General features: G+C 44.5%; 1 protein-coding gene across 5 annotated transcripts in view; it reads left to right on the top strand.

The window, feature by feature from the left end:
• Positions 1-16,343, top strand: part of ELMOD3 (ELMO domain containing 3) — a 28,858-nt gene extending 12,515 nt beyond the window's left edge. For 3 of the 5 annotated variants that reach the window (XM_053366770.1, XM_053366773.1, XM_053366771.1), the window contains 7 exons: positions 14-105; positions 3,374-3,497; positions 5,515-5,637; positions 7,153-7,283; positions 10,197-10,273; positions 13,656-13,783; positions 14,981-16,343. In XM_053366770.1, coding sequence (XP_053222745.1) covers positions 14-105; positions 3,374-3,497; positions 5,515-5,637; positions 7,153-7,283; positions 10,197-10,273; positions 13,656-13,783; positions 14,981-15,204 — 899 coding nt within the window. In that variant the 3' untranslated portion in view covers positions 15,205-16,343. Of the gene's footprint in view, positions 1-13; positions 106-3,373; positions 3,498-5,514; positions 5,638-7,152; positions 7,284-10,196; positions 10,274-13,428; positions 13,544-13,655; positions 13,784-14,980 lie in introns of those variants that run through there. The other 2 variants (XM_053366772.1, XM_053366774.1) reach the window with 2 other exon arrangements.
• Positions 16,344-19,184: the final 2,841 nt, after the last annotated feature.

The following is a 19,184-nucleotide window of genomic DNA, read 5'->3' as shown; positions in this document are numbered from 1 at the left end:
TTTGTGACTGTAGGAATTGTGGAGAGGCCTCTAGGGCCAATACCCTTAATCTCTTTCAATGAAGCATTGCAATACTTCCAAACAGCTGATCTCTCAGACTGCAGGGTATGTATGTGCCAACTAGGATTGATTTAACAGCCATACTGCTTAAATATTTTAGGCATTGAAAATGCAGCATTGATGGTTCCTGTTTGGCTCTTAAAGCACTTCCGAGGTACTCTTATTCCTATTTCATTTTGTCAGGGAGAGATAGAGTTACCAGGAGCTTAAATCTCCATAATTTAGCTAGTTCCCCTCCTTTCCGCCACCCCGTCTCCTTTTTGCTAACAGATACAGGTGAAACTCAGAAAATTAGAATATCGCGGAAAAGTTCATTTATTTATTAATATTTGTCAGAGGCTCAGGAGCAGAAGAGCAGGGGAGAGAGCAAATAGAGAGCGGAGGAGAGGAATCAGAGGGGAGCGTAGGGGAATATGACAATGACCCGAGAGATTCCATGAGCTTCTCCAGCGAATCAGAAGATTCCCAGAAGGGGGCGCCTATGGTAAGGGCGAGGGGGGTCCCAGGGGGGACGCTCCATAAACAAGGGACCAGAGGGGACTCCCAAGGGAGCAGCGGAGGATCAGGACCAGTTCCCCCACCAGAGCACAGTGGGGGGGAAGAGTCACATGGGTCAGGACCAGCTTCTCCTCCAGCGGGGAGAGAAGATGAGTCAGGGGTAACCACGCCCCCATCGGGAAGTGGGGAAACGGAGGGAAGGCCAGGTCCAGCTAGCCTCCCCGAAAGAGGGAGCAGTGACACAAGTGTAACGGTCAGAAGGAAAGTGGGAGGCTGCGCGCGCGCGCCAAGTTCAAATGTGGAGGAGCGCGGGACAGCAGAAAACCCGGATTGGGAGCCAGGTCCGAAAGCCCGAAGGAGGGAGGGGGAAGAGTCAGGGGACTCAGCGTCAGAGGAGTCTAGGAGGGCTGAGACTCCGACTAGCAGGAGGACCCAGAGAAGGAAGGAACAGAGGAAGAGGTGGAGTAAGGCTAGAATCTTAAACTGGTGTCAGGGGGGAGGAGATTCAGATGGAACTTCGACGGTCTAAGGTATAGACGTAGCGTTGCGCGCTGCGCGTCTGGAAATGAAACTGAACTTCAATAAAGACTTTTTTACTTGAGGAAGAAGCAGCGTTGGTCTTGTGTGAGCTGGGACCTTGGGCAGTGCTGACAATATTAAATGAAATCAGCAAAGTGCTCCAAAATTTCCTGGTAGATGGCTGCGTTGACCCTAGACTTAATGAAGCACAGTGGACCAACACCAGCTGATGACATGGCTCCCCAAATCTCTTTTCTGATGAAAGCAGCTTTTGCATCTCATTTGGAAACCAAGGCCCCAGAGTCTGGAGGAAGAATGGGGAGGCACACAATGCCAGATGCTTGAACTCCAGTGTGACATTTCCACAGTCTGTGTTGATTTGGGGAGCCATGTCATCAGCTGGTGTTAGTCCACTGTGCTTCATTGAGTCCAGGGTCAACACAGCTGTCTACCAGGAGATTTGGGAGCACTTCATGCTTCCTTCCACAGACGAGTTTTATGGGGATGCCAACTTCATTTTCCAGCAGGACTTTGGAACCTGCCCACACTTCCAAAAGTACCAAAACCTGGTTCAATACCCATGGGATTACTGTGCTTGATTGGCCAGCAAACTCACCTGACCTGAACCCCATAGAGAATCTATGGGGCATTGCCAAGAGACAGAAGAGAGACACGAGACCGAGCAATGCAGAAGAGCTGAAGGCTGCTATTGAAGCTTCCTTCCATAACACCTCAGCAGTGCCACATGCTGATAGCATCCATGCCACGCCGCATTGAGGCAGTAATTGATGCAAAAGGGGCCCAAACCAAGTACTGAGTACATGTGCGTGCTTCTACTTCTCAGAGGTCCAATACTGGTCTATTTGCAATCCTTGTTTTGCTGATTTCATTTAATATTCTATTTTTCTGAGATTGTTAATTTGGGGTTTTCATCAGCTGTATGCCATGATCACTACAATTATAACAAATAAAGGCTTGACATATCTCGCTTTGCATGTCATGAGTATCTCATATATTAGTTTCACCTTTTCAGTTGAATTACTGAAATAAACGAACTTTTCCACGATATTCTAATTTTCCGAGTTTCACCTGTATATGGGGCTGTAACGTGCTGGGTTCTAGGCTATAGGTTTCTGTAACAGGAGAGTTTAGATGTTTTCAAGTTATTTGTGCTTCAGAATCCCTGCCTATTGACATAAAGCAGGTCCTCTAACATATCTATATAGATATAGATATAGATATAGAATTGTTGCCTATAAGTAAATTAACAGTCATTATTTCCATTAACCTCAACTGAACGAAGCACGCTTAAGAGCCAAGTTAAATGGTTGAAGGATTGTATTGTTAGGTGTCCTTATCTAACCAGGCAGAGGGCCTTCTCGGTAGTGGCACCCGCCCTCTGGAATGCCCTCCCATCAGATGGCAGACAGATAAACAACTATTTGACTTTTAGAAGGCATCTGAAGGCAGCCCAGTTCAGGAAAGTTTTTAATGGTTGACGTCTTATTGGCTTTTAATATTTTGTTGTGAGCCATTCTTGAGTCAGATGGGTGGCCTATTATTATTATTATTATTATTATTATTATTATTATTATTATTATTATCTGATATAGGGCACTGTAATAAAATTTACTTTCTCTAAGGGATTTAAAGCACCCACAAGGCACAAAACAAAACCATACAAACTGGTATTATTATTATTTTTAAAAATGCACCTATCTGATTCAAAACCACCCAGAAACATCACAAAAGATAAAATAGCAAAATGAGCAACAAGATAAAAATATCTAATGGTAGTAAAAAGATCTTAGGTATCACCAAACGGTCCATGAAAATAGAGTTTGTCTGATGCCTAAAAGATGGCAGTGAGGAAAGCCTAGACAGGTATGCTTAAGGAAGGAGTTCCAGAGTTTGGTTGTCACCACAGAAAAAAATCCTCTCTTTGGCAGGGAAACAGGAAGAAGGTCTACTAAGGGTAATGTCAATCCACAGCCAGGTTCAAAGTGGTCCTTTTTGTTACCTAGCCCAGGGTATGAGGGAGATCAGGCCAGGATTTCGCCTATGAGAAAACTATGACATGAAATGTCGGCTGCACATAATGCATAGACTGCCTGCCAGGAGAACGCTCCTTGCCAAACTGAGTTTGGAAAAACAACAACCCTGGAAGTCAATGAAGATCTATGATATGGTCAGTTGCAGCAGTGGTCTGTTGCCCTTTTCTCAGCAGTGTTGTTAGGGAGGACTTTGCCTATGTACCATCACACTTTTAAATTATTTCTAACTTTCCTTGTTTCAGAAAAAGATTCAGCCAACGGTGCGAAGGAGAGGATTGGCCGCTGTTGCCCATTTCCTTTTCGGCCCTCCCCGTCTCCACCAGCAGCTGCAAAGTGAGAGGGACTTAGCCTTGGCGATAGCCCAGTGTAAGTTTTGCTTCCTGTGGCTGCGGATAGCATCTTCCCAGTAGCCGGTTTTCTGACTGTCCGCCTACTTAATATTGCCATGTCTTAAATATCTGGAAAGGGCTGCAGCTCTTGGGAAGAGCATCTGCAGAAGAAGGCCACGGGTTCAATCCTTGGCATCTCTGGGAAAGATTCCTGTGGAAAACTCTGGACAGCCACTACCAAGTTAGTGTAGACAGTACTGAGCCCTATAGAATGATGGTCAGACCTTTATATAAAGCTGTTTTATCCAGTCCTGTGAAGTTGGGCTGGGGAATCTCTTGCCCTCCAAGTGGACTCCCAGCTCCCATCATCCCTGACCATAGACCAGGCATAGGCAAACTCAGCCCTCCAGATGTTTTGGGACTACAAATCCCATCATCCCTAGCTAACAGGACCAGTGATCAGGGATGGTGGGAGTTGTAGTCTCAAAACATCTGGAGGGCCGGGTTTGCCTATGCCTGCTATAGACCATGCTGGCTGGGGTTGATGGAAGCTGGAATTTAGCAACACCTGAGAGATTGCAGGTTCCGCGCCCCTGATATAAAGTCACAGCAGACTGCTTTTGTCTGGCCTTTGTTTCCTCTAGCCCAGTGTTCCCTGCTTTTATTGGCAACAGCTCTCCCAATGGTTTGGGCAGAGGTCTCTCTCCCTGCTGCCTGAGATACTTTTGTGACCCTGCAGTCCCAACTCCCCATCTTTGGGAGAGGAGGTGGTGTCTGGGTGGGAGAGGCAATTGTCATCAGAAATGGCTCTGGGTGTCCCCACTGGCCTAGAAACTGCAGCCCAAGAGGAGTACCTTTGGCCAGCGCCTCTTCAGCCTGTGGAGGTTGTGTTGCTGTCCTCCAACAGCCAGTTCTATTTAAATCTAGGTTGACCTGCTGCTGAAGTACAATGGTACCTTGGTTCTCAAACTTAAGTCAGTTCCAAAACTAAAGCGTTCCAAAACCAAGATATGCTTTCCCATAGAAAGTAATGCACAATGGATTAATCCGTTCCAGACTTTTAAAAACAACCACTAAAACAGCCATTTGACTTGAAGTTTACTATGTCATGAGACCATTGATCCATAAAATGAAAGCAATAAACAATGTACTGCAGTGTCACAATCAATCAGTAGCTGAACTGGGTTCCACACAATCACAAAAAACAAAAAAAAGAGAGCCGCCAAAACAAAAACTCAAAATAAGTAGCAAAAACAGACAGACCTCAGCGTAACACTCAAAACGTGTGGCACTCAAATCGGAAACGTAACACTCAAAACTGAGCACGTTCGGCTTCCAAAAAAAGTTCGCAAACCAGAGCACTTACTTCCGGGTTTGCAGTGTTTGGGTTCCAAGTTGTTTTGAGTACCAAGGTACCACTGTGCAGTGGTACCTCGGGTTACATACGCTTCAGGTTACAGACGCTTCAGGTTACAGACTCCACTAACCCAGAAATAGTACCTCGGGTTAAGAACTTTGCTTCAGGATGAGAACAGAAATCGTGCTCCGGCGGTGCGGCAGCACTGGGAGGCCCCATTAGCTAAAGTGGTGCTTCAGGTTAAGAACAGTTTCAGGTTAAGAACGGACCTCTGGAACAAATGAAGTACTTAACCCGAGGTACCACTGTAATGTGATTGGAGCCTGCTGATATGTCTCTTCTGCCTGAACATCACATGGATGCAGGCAGGGTGCTGCCTGCTTTGCCTTGACTTTCCTGTGTTGCAGGGGGTGGGACTGCATGACCCTTGTCCCTTCCAGTTGATTTTGCCTTTTCAGAACCTGAACCTTGCCTTGTCTCAGATGGTCTTGCTGGAGCCTGACCTTGGTCTTAGTTGATTTTGCCTTGCTTCCTTTACTCTTTCCACTCTTCTTCACTTGGGTTAAAAACGCTCAAGGCCACTGCTTGGCAGAGAACACATCTTTATGCAAAGATGCCAAGGATTAAACTTGGGCCTTATGTATCTAGAGTAGAGACTTGTTTAAGCAGAGAAAATAATCGGCATTTCCCTCAACAGGTGGCTTGGATAACAATGAAAAAGTGCACATGAGGATCCTGCAAACGATTTACAAGAAACTAACGGGGTCCCGTTTTGATTGTGCCCGTTATGGAGCCCATTGGGAAGACCTGGGATTTCAAGGTATGGAGGAAGTACATGAACAATATTCTTCATACGAGCTTGGCATGGCATGACTTTTGCTTCTGCTGTAACATGTGGAAGGGGAACATGCATTTCCCCCCAGGAAAGATCTATGGGCCATACATTATTTTGCAGGGGAAGATCGGTGAGTTCCCTGTTTGCAAGATACAGCAGAAGCCTTTAAAAAGCTGCTCACACCTCCCTTTTTTGACACTTTATTTGAAATAATCCTCATCCTAAACATCCAGCAAGAACCACTGTAACATTTCAAAAACCCTGAATATTTTGAGTTTGGGTAGTTGTCTTATAGGCCTGCTTCCACAGACATTATATACGTGATTTGTAAGGAGTTTCTTATTTAACATTCTGTTACGGTTTAATACTAACATCACATGACCTTGGAGGGAATGGGAGTTATTTTATTTATTTTAAAATGTATATATCGCTTTACAGATTGCAAATGCAAGTATTCAACAACAGATACAGGACAACAGTAAAAGCAGCCAAAACACTTTTGGGGCTTTGGGGGCTGCTTTGACTTCTGTCCTGTTTCAGTTGTTGAATATGGGAAGCAGCATCAATAAAAACAAGGATGCAGCAATAGGTAAAGGTAAAGGTAAAGGTACCCCTGCCCGTACGGGCCAGTCTTGCCAGACTCTAGGGTTGTGCGCTCATCTCACTCTAGAGGCCGGGAGCCAGCACTGTCCGCAGACACTTCCGAGTCACGTGGCCAGCGTGACAAGCTGCATCTGGCGAGCCAGCGCAGCACACGGAAACGCTGTTTACCTTCCCGCTGTTAAGCGGTCCCTATTTATCTACTTGCACCCGGGGGTGCTTTCGAACTGCTAGGTTGGCAGGCGCTGGGACCGAACGACGGGAGCGCACCCCGCCGCGGGGATTCGAACCGCCGACCATGTGATCGGCAAGTCCTAGGCGCTGAGGTTTTACCCACAGCGCCACCCGCGTCCCAAGGAGCAACAGGCAATAGAATCATCTAATTAAAAACTTGGGAGAAGAGTGGGGTGCCAGATGAATGTCTCTGGGAGTCATTTCCACAACCGGGGTGCCAATACTTTGTTTCCATGCGCCTTGCCTCAGAAAGTTGGGGCATTTGAAGAAAGACTTATGAATAATTTGAGTGGGCGACTTCATTCAGGGAGTAGATGGTCTTTTTTAGAAAGCTTGGTCCCCTATTGCATTCGCCTTGGAGATAAGCTGTAACTCACAGGCCAGAACGTTTCATTCGGTAATTCAGATCACCGTTTTCCTGTGGCTTTCAATTTGGAGTCATTCAGGTATGGTTACATAACGGAAATGATGTATTGGGTGCCCATGAGAGAGAGCGTCAAGCTTTCATCAGGCCACATTAATTTTAGCATTGCCTTTCTGGGTTTCCTTGGCAATTAACAATCCTCTAATGTAGCTTTATGCATGCAATCATTCACAAATATGGCCTGTGTAAGAGCGTTTATTGCCTTGGCTTAACTGTCTCTCTCTGTGTGTTTTATACTTAAGGGATGGATCCTGGCACAGACCTACGTGGGACTGGAATGCTAGGATTAATGCAAACACTATATTTTGTAATGGATTCTCGGATATTACCTGTAGCTCGAGAGATTTTCAAGTTATCCCATCACGAAACACAGGCACGTTTCCTTTTTCTGAGCTCGGGTTTTTGAAATGTTATTGGAAACCTGTGGGAGAGATAACTTTGCAAGCCTGGTCTCCTACTGGTTATAACGGAAAGCCTTTATTTTTTTACAGCCTAAATCATCAGCTTGAAAGATTCCTAGAGTGTCGAGTGCTTTTGTCTGAACTGCTTTTTGTCTGAAATGGCTCGGTCCTTTAACTACATCTCCTTGGACTACATGTTGGGAGATCTCATGTTCTAATAATTAGGGTATTTTAGTCTCTAAAAATTCCATGCCTGTAATGGCAAAGCACAGTTGGTCATTAGCTCTGAATTCAGCCATTTAATTTTTTCATCTCTCCTTTCCTTCTACTCTTCCCTCCCCACCCCAATATAATCTTATTCCCGTCTGCCATACTATGCACCCCCAATAATGTTTCCAGTATCCAAACAATCTCTGGCTGAATCTTTCATGAGCCTTTGGCTGTGCTTTAGGAAGACTTGTAGATATGAGGGATGATGAACCTGTGACGCTCCAGATGGATGCCTCAGTCCCAGCTGGAATGACGACTACTCAGGGATGGTGGAGATTAAAGTCCAGCAACATCTGGCGTGCCACAGGTGTCCCACCATTGTTTTAACTATCCAGTTTAGATTTTACAACCAATACTTGAACCTTCAGCCTGAAACCTTGTTTGAACCTTCAGCCTGAAACCTTGTTGAACTGCTTTCTGATCCAGGATTGAGGGTATTTGCATAACATTTTGATGGGTTATGCTGCTTTCTTTGAGTGGAAGTTTGGGCATTGGCCTTGAGAATCCAGGCTAGGTCTTGATAGAAATGCAAATGGCCATATGGTATTAGTAGGTATATCTTAGATTGACCAAGGCAGAGATCTTTTTGCAGTAAAGGTGGCATTAGATTTCTTTTTCTTTTTTGAAGAGGCTAGTTGATATTTGTATGTTCGGTACAACAACGTTTCATGCTGAAATGATATTGCTTGTATTTCTCTCTCCTCCCCTCCCCCCAAATAAAAATATCAATAAATTATTGGGGGAGAATAAAATAAATTTAAGCACCACCTTTCCCATTAGCTCATTGAAAGGCATTTCTGGGAAACAGGGTGGAAACTAATGCATAATAAGATGCTGAAATGTAGCTGATGCTCCCACTGTGTCTGGAGGCTTTTGCTAAAATTGGTCCCACCAGAGGCATTTGGAGGTCCAGAAAAAAGAACCATTAGCATCTCAGCTGGCAGTCTGGTGGAGCTTTGTGAACCCGGTGCCTTCCAGACCAGCTGTGCTGATGGGAGTTTTACCTCTTTTACCTTTCAAGCCCAAAACTTCTGAAGGTCATCAGATCAGGGAAGGGTGGTCTAGCATATCTTTTTATGTTCCTATTTGGCAGGTTAGTCACCTATGCTTGGTGGGTTTATGATTTGGTACTTCCTGCTCTTAACAGCATTTCCCCAAATTGTCTTTCTTTTCCTATTGACGTGAAGTTAATATTCTGCAATCAGCCTAACTGGAGCCTTGCCGCTCTTTAATTTACAATAAATTATACCAGGGTACTAGAGTTTTCTTGATTTCTTTTTGGTTATGTGATTTGGGTTTTGTGTGAGGAGTTTGCATTTTTAATACTTATCCTTCGTTAGGAAAGCAGAATTGGTTCAGGGTCCCCCAGTGGAGGGAAGCAGAAGAACAATGAGGTCCTGGGACCTCTGCTGGATGAGCCTGAAATTCCTCTCCCTTTTCCTCCCAAAGGCCCACCCCAGTCCCTTTCCCAGTTTCTAAGCAAGTTGAGGAAGTACCAATAATCACGAAGGGTGAAAACATGATTTTAATCACATATCCACTCTCTTCCAGTATACTACAACTTACTATGTTGTCAATGCAAATAGGCAAAGTCAGTAAGGGATGGCGGGGGTAAGGTTTTGGGACCGCAGTGGTATTTGCTTGTCAGTCAGAATGGTCAAGGGCATGCCGTATAGTCCAGGGCAGGCATGATTTGTTCTTGAGGACAGGAGGTGGCATTGCACACTGTTGTGTCCTTGCCGCTGCTCCCCATCATCTGCCGCCTGAAGCCGCTATCTTACCATGCCCAGTGGTACAGCTGGCCCTAAACAGTGGGCAAGAATGACAGAAAGCCAAGCTCCAAAGGGTTTGATCCAGACATAGTTATGCTTAGAGTTAGATACACTGAAAATGTAATAGACAACAATTTCAGTGGGTCTGCCGTGAGACTGACTATGTCTGGATTCAACTCTTATTGTTAATGATTGTTTTAAAAAATAAATACTGTATGTAAATCAATAAAACTAAAGCTCGGTTCTGAAAAGCAGAGAAAACAGAGCAAAGGAACAGAGTAGAAGACTTGGCCAAGCGAGGTCTTCTCCGAGGACTCGAGTTGCTTGGACCAAGAAGCAAGTTCTGAGGCTAGAGCATTAAAAGGCCCATTGAGAAGGATTGGTGCTTGGGGTCAGCTGACGGGATGTTGTAAGATGCTGTGTTCTGCACTCTAAAGGCACCACTTAGGTTGCAGTACCAGTGTGTCAGGTTTGTGGTTGAGACAGCACCAGTGAGACAGCAGCTAAGATACCAGAGCTGGGACCAGAGCCTTGCTCTGAGATGTTTTGAACAGAGAAAACGCCACAACTTCAGGTCAAATGGGTCACACCTGATTTTTATAAAAGGAACAAATCAAATCGGCATATCTGTTGAAAGGATTCATAATCTAAAACCAGAACATGTTGCCTCAATTTGACTTGCTTCTTAAATGTAAGGTCAAGTAGAGAAACTGCCCCAAATCTCTGTGTAGGGGTTTCATCCAGGCATATATAAGTGAACTAAAAAAAAAAAAAATGAATTTTACTTCCCGTTAATTAGGGACAGGGCACACTTTTTTTTATGTATTTCCAATTGCTTTACAGAATTTCCCTTTCTGTGTGATGTCTGTCAATATTACTCGTATTGTAATCCAAGTGCTGAGGGAAGAACGCCTTTCCAGGTGAGTTTGTTGCAGATCTCTTTTATTACGGATGGCATGGTAGAGCTGTGTTCAAGTTGTTGCCGCTGTTTTCATTGCTATGGAACCATGCAACTCAAGAAGAATGAAAACATTTACATTGGAGTGGAAATTAAGTACCGCTTCCGTAAAATGTTGGGACTATATTGAATACATTTTTTGAAAAATTCCGTGAATACAGAAGATCCAGGACTGTAAGCATAACTGACAGGTCAGTCAGCTAAATTGGGGGCCCACTGCAAGCTAGATCCTTATCTACTCTTACCCCATGTGAGCTAAATTTGATAGGAGGTGGGCCATCCTCCTGTCATTCAGCCAATGCATCCCTGTGAGGAATTTGATCACACAGCTGATTTCTGCAGAAAGCAGGCACCACCATTCCCCAGATGATGTTTTCCCCAGTAGGGGACGCAGGTGGCGCTGTGGTCTAAACCTCTGAGCCTCTTGGGCTTGCTGATCGGAAGGTCGGCGGTTCGAATCTCCATGACAGGGTGAGCTCCTGTAGCTCTGTCTCAGCTCCTGCCAACCTAGCAGTTCGAAAGCACACCAGCGCAAGTAGATAAATAGGTACCACTGCAACGGGAAAATAAACGGTGTTTCCATGCACTCTGGTTTCCCTCACGGTGTTCCATAAGCGGTTTTGTCCTGCTGGCCACATGACCCAGAAATCTGTCTGTGGAAAAACGCCGGCTCCCTCGGCCTGGAAGCGGAGATGAGTTCTACACCCCATAGTTGATTTCAACTGGACTTAACCATCCAGGAGTCCTTTACTTTTAGCTTTCCCGCAGTGCTCTCCATTGTGAAAGAGGGGGATGGAAAAGCTGAATAGGGCATGCAGCTTGAAAAACAAGCCTTGCTATATTTTTGGTTTACCGCTCGTGGTTTGTTTGAATGGTAAACCATGACAAATCATGCACTGTGTGTGTGTGTGTGTGTGTGTGTGAAGAGTCCTGGAAGACTTGCTCTCTGCTTTGCAGGTTTTTTCCACCTGGCCTGGGGTGGCAGGGCCCTGACAGACTCCAGCTACAAAAGCTGAGGCTGTTGAACACTCTTCGGCTGGGGTGTTTGGGGGTATTTGTTGGGGTGGGGTTGTTGCTGGTTATTGTTGGGTTTTTTTGTATCTTCATTTTAGATCTTGCGATTTATGTGACAATTGTGTATTTTTTGATGTTTCATTTATTGTTTATGACTACTTTTGTTGCGTTTTTTTATGTAGTAAGACACCTTGAGCATTGGAGGCACATTCACGATTAAACCATAGTTTGTGATATGGGGCATGCTGATGTTTTGGAGAGGCAGTTGTACCCCAAAGCCACACATGCTTACTTTGGAGTAAACCTCGCTGTTTGGCGGGGCTTACTCGCTAGTAAGGAGGCTTAGGAATGCAAGTTTTCAGGGGGAGTGCATTGCTGCAGATGTGGCAAGTGGCAGGAATCACACCACTTACTGATGCTTGGGTTTTAAAGTGACTTTAAAAAGTGTCTCTTTAAAAGCAAACTAATTCAGGGCAGCTCATGGGTAGGATATTACTTTGGGGGTATAATTTTGTGGGGAATTTTATTTAGTGGTGCCTTGGGGGTTATGATAAATGAAGGCCAATGAAAGGGAATTGATTTGGAGTAGAAGATGGGGGAGGATTAATTGGGAGGGGGAATTAATTGAAGAGGAGCTGCTTTAGGTCTTTGTGCGTTTGCTTCAAAGCTTTGTTCTGTTCAGGGGGGGGGGGGACATTTTACACATGCTCAGTGCCCGAGATGCCAGACTTTTTGAGAACAAAATGTGACAACCCTATTCATCCTCTTCCAAGATGTGGAAAGACTACCTCCTTCCTGCCAGTCCGTACTGCAGAAATTGGTGACCATTTTTTGTCAGTTCTGGAAAAGGGGAGGAGGAAAGATTGCCAGGCGGGCACTTACAGAATTAAAAGCAGCCTAGAATTCCTTAGTACCTTCAAACCTAACACATTTATTGTTGCCTTAGCTTTTTGTAAGCCAAGATCTTATTTCTTCGGATGCATGCATTGTACCACGTGGGTTTCATAGTGCTTCATGTACACCTGGTATTGTAGTGACGCTTACTGTGAGCCTCCAAGGTAGACCTGTATTATTATCCCCATATGCTGGGGGAAGGGACAGTGGCCACGGCTAGCACACATAATAAAAAGGTAAAGGACCCCTGGATGGTTAAGTCCAGTCAAAGGTGACTATGGGGTTGTGGCGCTCATCTCTCTTTCAGGCCGAGGGAGCCGGCGTTTATTCACAGACAGCTTTCCAAGTCATGTGGCCAGCAGGACAAAACCACTTCTCTCTCCCCCCCCCATAATTTTAATTAAATTTTTCCAAATATCTTAAACACAATACAGCTTAACAATATTTCTCCTTTAAATCTATATCTTATCTGAGTTAACTTCCCTCCACCCCTCTTCTGGCTTCTCTACATTGCTCTTGCTTAAGCGTGATTACTATATATACATTCTATAAGTGTCTATAATTCCTTAATAAATTTTTGTATTATACTTTAGACGTACATTCCTTATTACAATACAGCATTACATCTTGTGGTCTAACCAAATGTTTACAATAAACGTTATGAGTTTTATTTCAGTCCTGTGAGTGTCTTTATTTATGTACAGTTTTCTCTTATGTATACCATAAATTTGGACCATTCTTTTTGGAATTTCTCATCGTCCTGCTGTCGGATTCTTCCAGTTAGCCTTGCTATTTCCGCATACTCCAATACTTTCTGTTGCCATTCTTCAATTGTTGGGATATCCTGTTGTTTCAATCTCTGTATGAGGAGTAGTCTTCCTGTTGTTGTGGCATACAGGAAGAATTTCTGATCCTCCAACCAGAGCGCATGGAAACACTGTTTACCTTCCTGCCACAGTGGTACTTATTTATCTACTTGCATTGGTGTGCTTTTGACCTTCTAGGTTGGCAGGAGCTGGGACAGGAACTCATCCCATCATGGGGATTCGAACCACTGACCTCCTGATTGGCAAGCCCAAGAGGCTCAGTGGTTTGGACCACAGCGCCACTCGCTGGGCCATCATCTCAGGCTTTCTTTTGACATGGGTGTGTGTGAACTCCCCCTTGTTTTACCTTAAATTCCAGAGGAGTGTTGTCTTTCCCCCCCAGCAAAATGAAATGTTTCTTGGCAAGCAAAAGCATGCTCCTAGTGACGGAAATGCAAGTCTTTGCCAGCCAATATGGAGTGACATTACTGAGCCAGATCGACCAGAAGTCTGAATTGGTATAAAGCAGCTCCTTGTGTGTCATTTCCCCTTTTGTCTTTTCCTGTTAATAAGGCCAAGTGATAGGGAAGATGACCCTGGCAGTAAATTTGTTGTACTTGTCTCTTTCAGAGAGTGTAATCGAAGGCAGCAAGTCATTGCAGTGCTAAATGATTTGTACGTGGCTGTATTTTTACGCCTCTTCAACATCTGGAAAGCACAACAAAAGACTATTTCTGACTCTGGTTTTGTTCTAAAAGGTGGGCTGTTTTAGTCCTGTTTAAAAGAAAGAAAATATATAGTATAACAATTCCTTGTTCCGTGCATATATGTTCCTTTATGGGAGAGCTGATTGCCATGATCAGTCTCATGTGCGGAGATAAATGTTTGTGTTGTTGATTCTTGAATATGGTGCTGCAGGCAAATGCTATGTGTCAGTTTATAACTGGGCAAATAAAGCAAATGTGCTGGCATTTGTTGAATTTGCATAACTGAAGCTAGATCTGACTCCTAATTAAAGAAATTCTAGCTGATTAATCAGGTGTTTTAATTAATTAAATAAATCTGCCTAAGTTTGCATATTCCTTATACAATTCCACAATTCTTTTTGAGGAAAAGGAAAAGGAAGTATATAAATGTAATAAATTATATGTGTGTGTGTACACACACTCTCTGCATGCGCAGAATTTCTTAGCTTTCAGTTGTACTTGCATCTTCAAGCTAGTGCATCTTCAAAGCTCCTGCCTTCTTTTAAAAATCAGGACTCCAAAATGTGATTCTTGGATTGCCAAATGCTGTGCCCAGTACTGAATTCTGTGTTTGTAAGATGCAATCATGAACCTGCAGAACACTCCCCTGACTATAGCTGCTTAAAGAGACTGGAAGAATTTGGAAAGCTACTTTTTACTTGGCTTCTAGACTCCTCTCCAAAATGTCATTTTCATAGCCGTGCAGGTTTGCAGTACATTTTCTCCATGTTCTTCTTAATAACTTTATAAACCTTTACCCCGATACCACCACCAACCCTGCACTTGGCTTAAAAAGCTCAAAAGTGGCCTTTACTCACAGGGAAGGTAAGCTGAAAGTCAAAATGGCTAACATTTTTCCAACCCAGGTGTCTTGACTTCTTCAGAGCATGTTCCAACCAGATACAGTGGTACCTTGGGTTAAGAACTTAATTTGTTCCGGAGGTCTGTTCTTAACCTGAAACTGTTCTTAACCTGAAGCACCACTTTAGCTAATGGGGCCTCCCGCTGCTGCTGCGCTGCCGGAGCACAATTTCTGTTCTCATACTGCAGCAAAGTTCTTAACCCGAGGTACTATTTCTGGGTTAGCGGAGTCTGTAACCTGAATCATCCGTAACCTGAAGCGTATGTAACCCGAGGTACCACTGTATCATCTCTCTCTCTCTCTCTCTCTCTCTCTCTCTCTCTCTCTCTCTCTTTTTCTTTTTGCAGAAGTGGAGGCATTTGCTAAAAGAAACCCGAAGCAGCTGCTGAGACATTTGGAAACTTACATGAACGGGATTTCGCTTTCAGCAGGGGAAGACGGCTTTCAGGCCAACGCTTTCACCTCGGAGGTTCTCGGTTCGAACCTGAACTCTGTGAGAGCTGACAGTAAGGAGCTGAATTTTACTGGAGTCGGTGACCTGACGACATCAGAGAGAGAGCAAGACAGCTGATCCGGCCCCATGGAAATGGGGAAAGTCTTTGTACATGATAAGTCGACAAAGCCGGTTGATATGGTCTCTTAGTGGCTCTGTGGCCCGGCTGCAGAAAGGCTCACAGGGAGGGCTGAAGGTCTTGGAATGCTGCTAAAGTAGAAGTGCGGGGGCTTCAGTTTGGGCCAGAGGCGCTAAGCAAGGTATAGCAAGAGCCCTAGGGGTGGAGTCTGGGTTCAAGAGCAAACTGCTTCAGTTCTACAACGAAGCAATCTGAGCAGGATCCATTCATCCCGGTTAATAGCACTAAAGCTGTGAAGCTGACCTTTCTTTTGTTGCGGGAGTGTATATCTGAATTTCCAAATCCTCTCGCACACTGAAAATAAAACGTTCTTCCGGTTCCCGAGGTTTGTTAGAGCTAAGAAACCTATGTTTATGCATTGCTGAATGCGAGCTAATGTGAGCCTTGAGCTGCTGCAACCAGAGGCTAGTTGTGGGCCTACAATTTCTTCAGTTAGGAGTTTTATTATTATTATTATTACTGGGGAACGTACGAGACACAAAGCTGTTGAATCCTTTTTACTCCCGTCAACTGGGAAGCATTGATTTCTCAGTTGATGTGCACCTGCTGTGACATATCAACCCACAGGATGTGTATGTGTGTGTGTGTCTTTTGGTTTTTAAATGGGATTGTCAACAGGAACCACTGAATGTGTACTGAAATTGTGAGCACCCGACTTATATGCTATTGAGGGTGCTCACAGACAACCAGCAATGACACAGTAGTTGTGTGAAAAGGTACCATATGGCGGCTGCAACTGCAAGGTGAGGCATTGTGTGGCTTTCAACCATCTGGAAAACCCAGTGGTTACTACACCTCGGTTTTCCTGGATGGCTGGGGTAGTGAGGAGGGATGGTAGCAGTGGTACTACTAGGCTTACCATATGACTGGCTAACATATGAATGCCTCTTTTAATGTGGTGGAAATGGCCACACTGAGCTTTTCAGCAGCTGACATGTGGTGCCCAGTGACTCATTTTCACTCTGCGATAATCTCCTTCGGACGTCCTGTCCGGCGTACCAGCTGTATTGTATGTAAAGTTGTAGCCCTGGCTGATACTGGGCTTTTCCATTAAACTTACTACAATCTTCAACCCTAAGCTATGTGTCTGTTTTCTTCATGCCATGAAATAAAAAGGTAAAAGAAAAAAGTAAAGGTCCTCTGGATGGTTAAAGGGGACTGTGGGGTTGTGGCGCTCATCCCGTTTTCAGGCCGAGGGTGCTGGAGTTTGACCACAGACAGCTTTCCGGGTCATGTGGCCAGCATGACTAAACTGCTTCTGGCACAATGGAACACCGTGAGGGAAACCAGAGCGCATGGAAATGCCGTTTACCTTTCTGCCGCAGTGGTACCTATTTATTTACTTGCACTGGCGTTCTTTTGAACTGCTAGGTTGGCAGGAGCTGGGACAGAGCAACAGGAGTTCACCCCACCGTGGGGATTCAGACCACCGACCTGACTGGCAAGCCCAAGAGGCTCAGTGGTTTAGACCAGTGTCACCCATGTCACCTTTGAGTTTAAATAAACGTACTTATAGAGGCACTGTGGGATGCCACATTGCTCACCAACTTCATCTACCCCACCTGCAACCCCCTGCCAACTTCCACCGTCCCTCACCCAACCCTCCCCCCTGCGACCCCTCACAACTCCTTTGTGTCCCTCCATCAGGATGCTGTCCAAAATATAAAAAGCCTAAATGTATTACCTAGAAAGTTATTTTTGTTTCAGTCAATTCTGGAGATTGGCTAGAAATACTGATAGATGCAAAAGAGAGAGGTTTCTCTCTGCCGGATATGAGATTATACTATGAAACATCTTGTCTTTGTTGGTTGAAGGAATGGATGACATTGGAGAATTCACATATTTTAGACTTAGAAGGTCATGATAATATTTTCAGTTGGCACGCTTATTTATGATATGAAAAGGTGAAAGTACATCAGGGATTTACAAATCATATACAGTGGTGCCCCACAAGACGAACGCCTCGCAAGACGAAAAACCCGCTAGACGAAAGGGTTTTCCGTTTTGGAGGCGCTTCGCAAAACGAATTTCCCTATGGGCTTCCTTCGCAAGACGAAAGCCCATAGGGAAATCTCCGGGACAGCGGGGAAGCGCAGCGCGTCTTCCCCACTGTCCTCGGACCTCCTCCGAAGGCTGGCGGTGGGGCGGAGAGACCTCCTCCCGCCGCCAGCCTTCGGAAGGCTGCTCCGAAGGCTGGCGGTGGGGCGGAGAGGTCTCTCGGAAGGCTGCTCCAAAGGCTGGCGGTGGGGCGGAGAGACCTCCTCCCGCCGCCAGCCTTCGGAAGGCTGCTCCGAAGGCTGGCGGTGGGGCGGAGAGGTCTCTCGGAAGGCTCCTCCGAAGGCTGGCGGTGGGGCGGAGAGACCTTCTCCCCGCGCCAGCCTTCGGATGGCTGTCCTGAAGACTTGCGGTGGGAGGAGGGTTTTCCTTCCCACCGCCAACATTCAGAATGCTGTTCTGAATGTTGGCGGTGGGGAGGAAAAACCCTCCTCCCACCGCAAGCCCCAGGAACAGAGGAGAAGCGCTGTGCGCCTTCCCCTCTGTTCCCATACCTGTCCTGAAGGCTTGCGGTGGGGAGAAAAGCCCTTCTCCGCACCGCCAGCCTGGCAAGCGGTCTCCATAGGAACGCATTAATTGATTTTCAATGCATTCCTATGGGAAACCGTGCTTCGCAAGACGAAAAACTCGCAAGAAGAAAAAACTTGCGGAACGAATTAATTTCGTCTTGCGAGGCACCACTGTAATTAGGTAAAAGTTGTATAGAGTATGGGATAAATCTAAAAATATATTAGAGGCAAAAACACCATTTTGGCTCTCACCGTTGGAAGCTATAGCGGTAAAGAAAAATAATATGATTGAAGGTGGACAACTTATAGAAAGGAAAGTATCAAAAGAATTTTAGGAATTATCAGGAAAATTAATAACATGGATACAATAACATTTGAATGAAATATCTAAGAAAGATAGAATACAAGGGATATCACAGCTGGAGAGAGATCTGTTGGAATGAGATGTAAAAGTGCTGTCTAAAATGTGTAAGATATTATTGGAATGGGAGACAAAGGGTAAGCAAATAAAATCAATGATACACTTAGCAATAAATATTGGTCATAATATAGATAGGGAAGCATGGGAATGATTGTGAATATGGATATAAAATTTACAGCAATATTGTCTAAGAGAAAATTATATGAAAATGTTATATTGTTGGTACCTAATACTGGGTAAATTGGCAAAAATGTATAAATCAAAATCAAATAAATGTTGGAAATGTAAAGAGTAAGAAGGTTCTTTTCATTAAATGTGGTGGTCTTGTGGTAAGGTTAAAGCTTACTGGGAAATGATATTCATTATACAGTGGTACCTCGATTTTCAAACGTTTCCGTTGACGAACATTTCAGTTTTTGAATGCCGTAAACCTGGAAGTAAATGCTTCAGTTTTCGAACACGTCTTGAAAGTCGAACATGCCACACAGCTTCCATATTGAGTTTGTGGTTTTCGAACCTTTCAGAACTCTAACAGTCTTCCGGAACGGATTCCGTTCAAAAACCAAGGTACCACTGTATAATGAATTGAAAAATATGTTTAAAATAATGTTTGTAAAAGAACCCAGAAGCCTTCCTTTTGGGAATTATAGGGACAGAACTACCCAAACTATAGAAATTTATTTATGTATTCAAGATTGTTACTTGCTGAAAAATGGAAAGAAGTCCCAGCGAAAGAAGAACGGATACAAAAACTTAACGGAATATGCAGAAATGGGAAAAATTACCGGAAAAATAAGAAATCAAGGTAACAAACTTTTTATAAAAGAATGGAAATAGTTTATTGAATATTTACAAAAAACAACAGATAAGAACATTGGCAGGATTATTGTAATAACCTGCAGATTTATAGGAGTATATATTTAAAGTAGATGAA

This window comes from Podarcis raffonei, chromosome 15 (assembly GCF_027172205.1).
Source record: "Podarcis raffonei isolate rPodRaf1 chromosome 15, rPodRaf1.pri, whole genome shotgun sequence".
Taxonomy (NCBI): domain Eukaryota; kingdom Metazoa; phylum Chordata; class Lepidosauria; order Squamata; family Lacertidae; genus Podarcis; species Podarcis raffonei.
The sequence above is the reverse complement of the archived record's forward strand: the minus strand, read 5'-3'. Positions and strand labels throughout refer to the sequence as shown.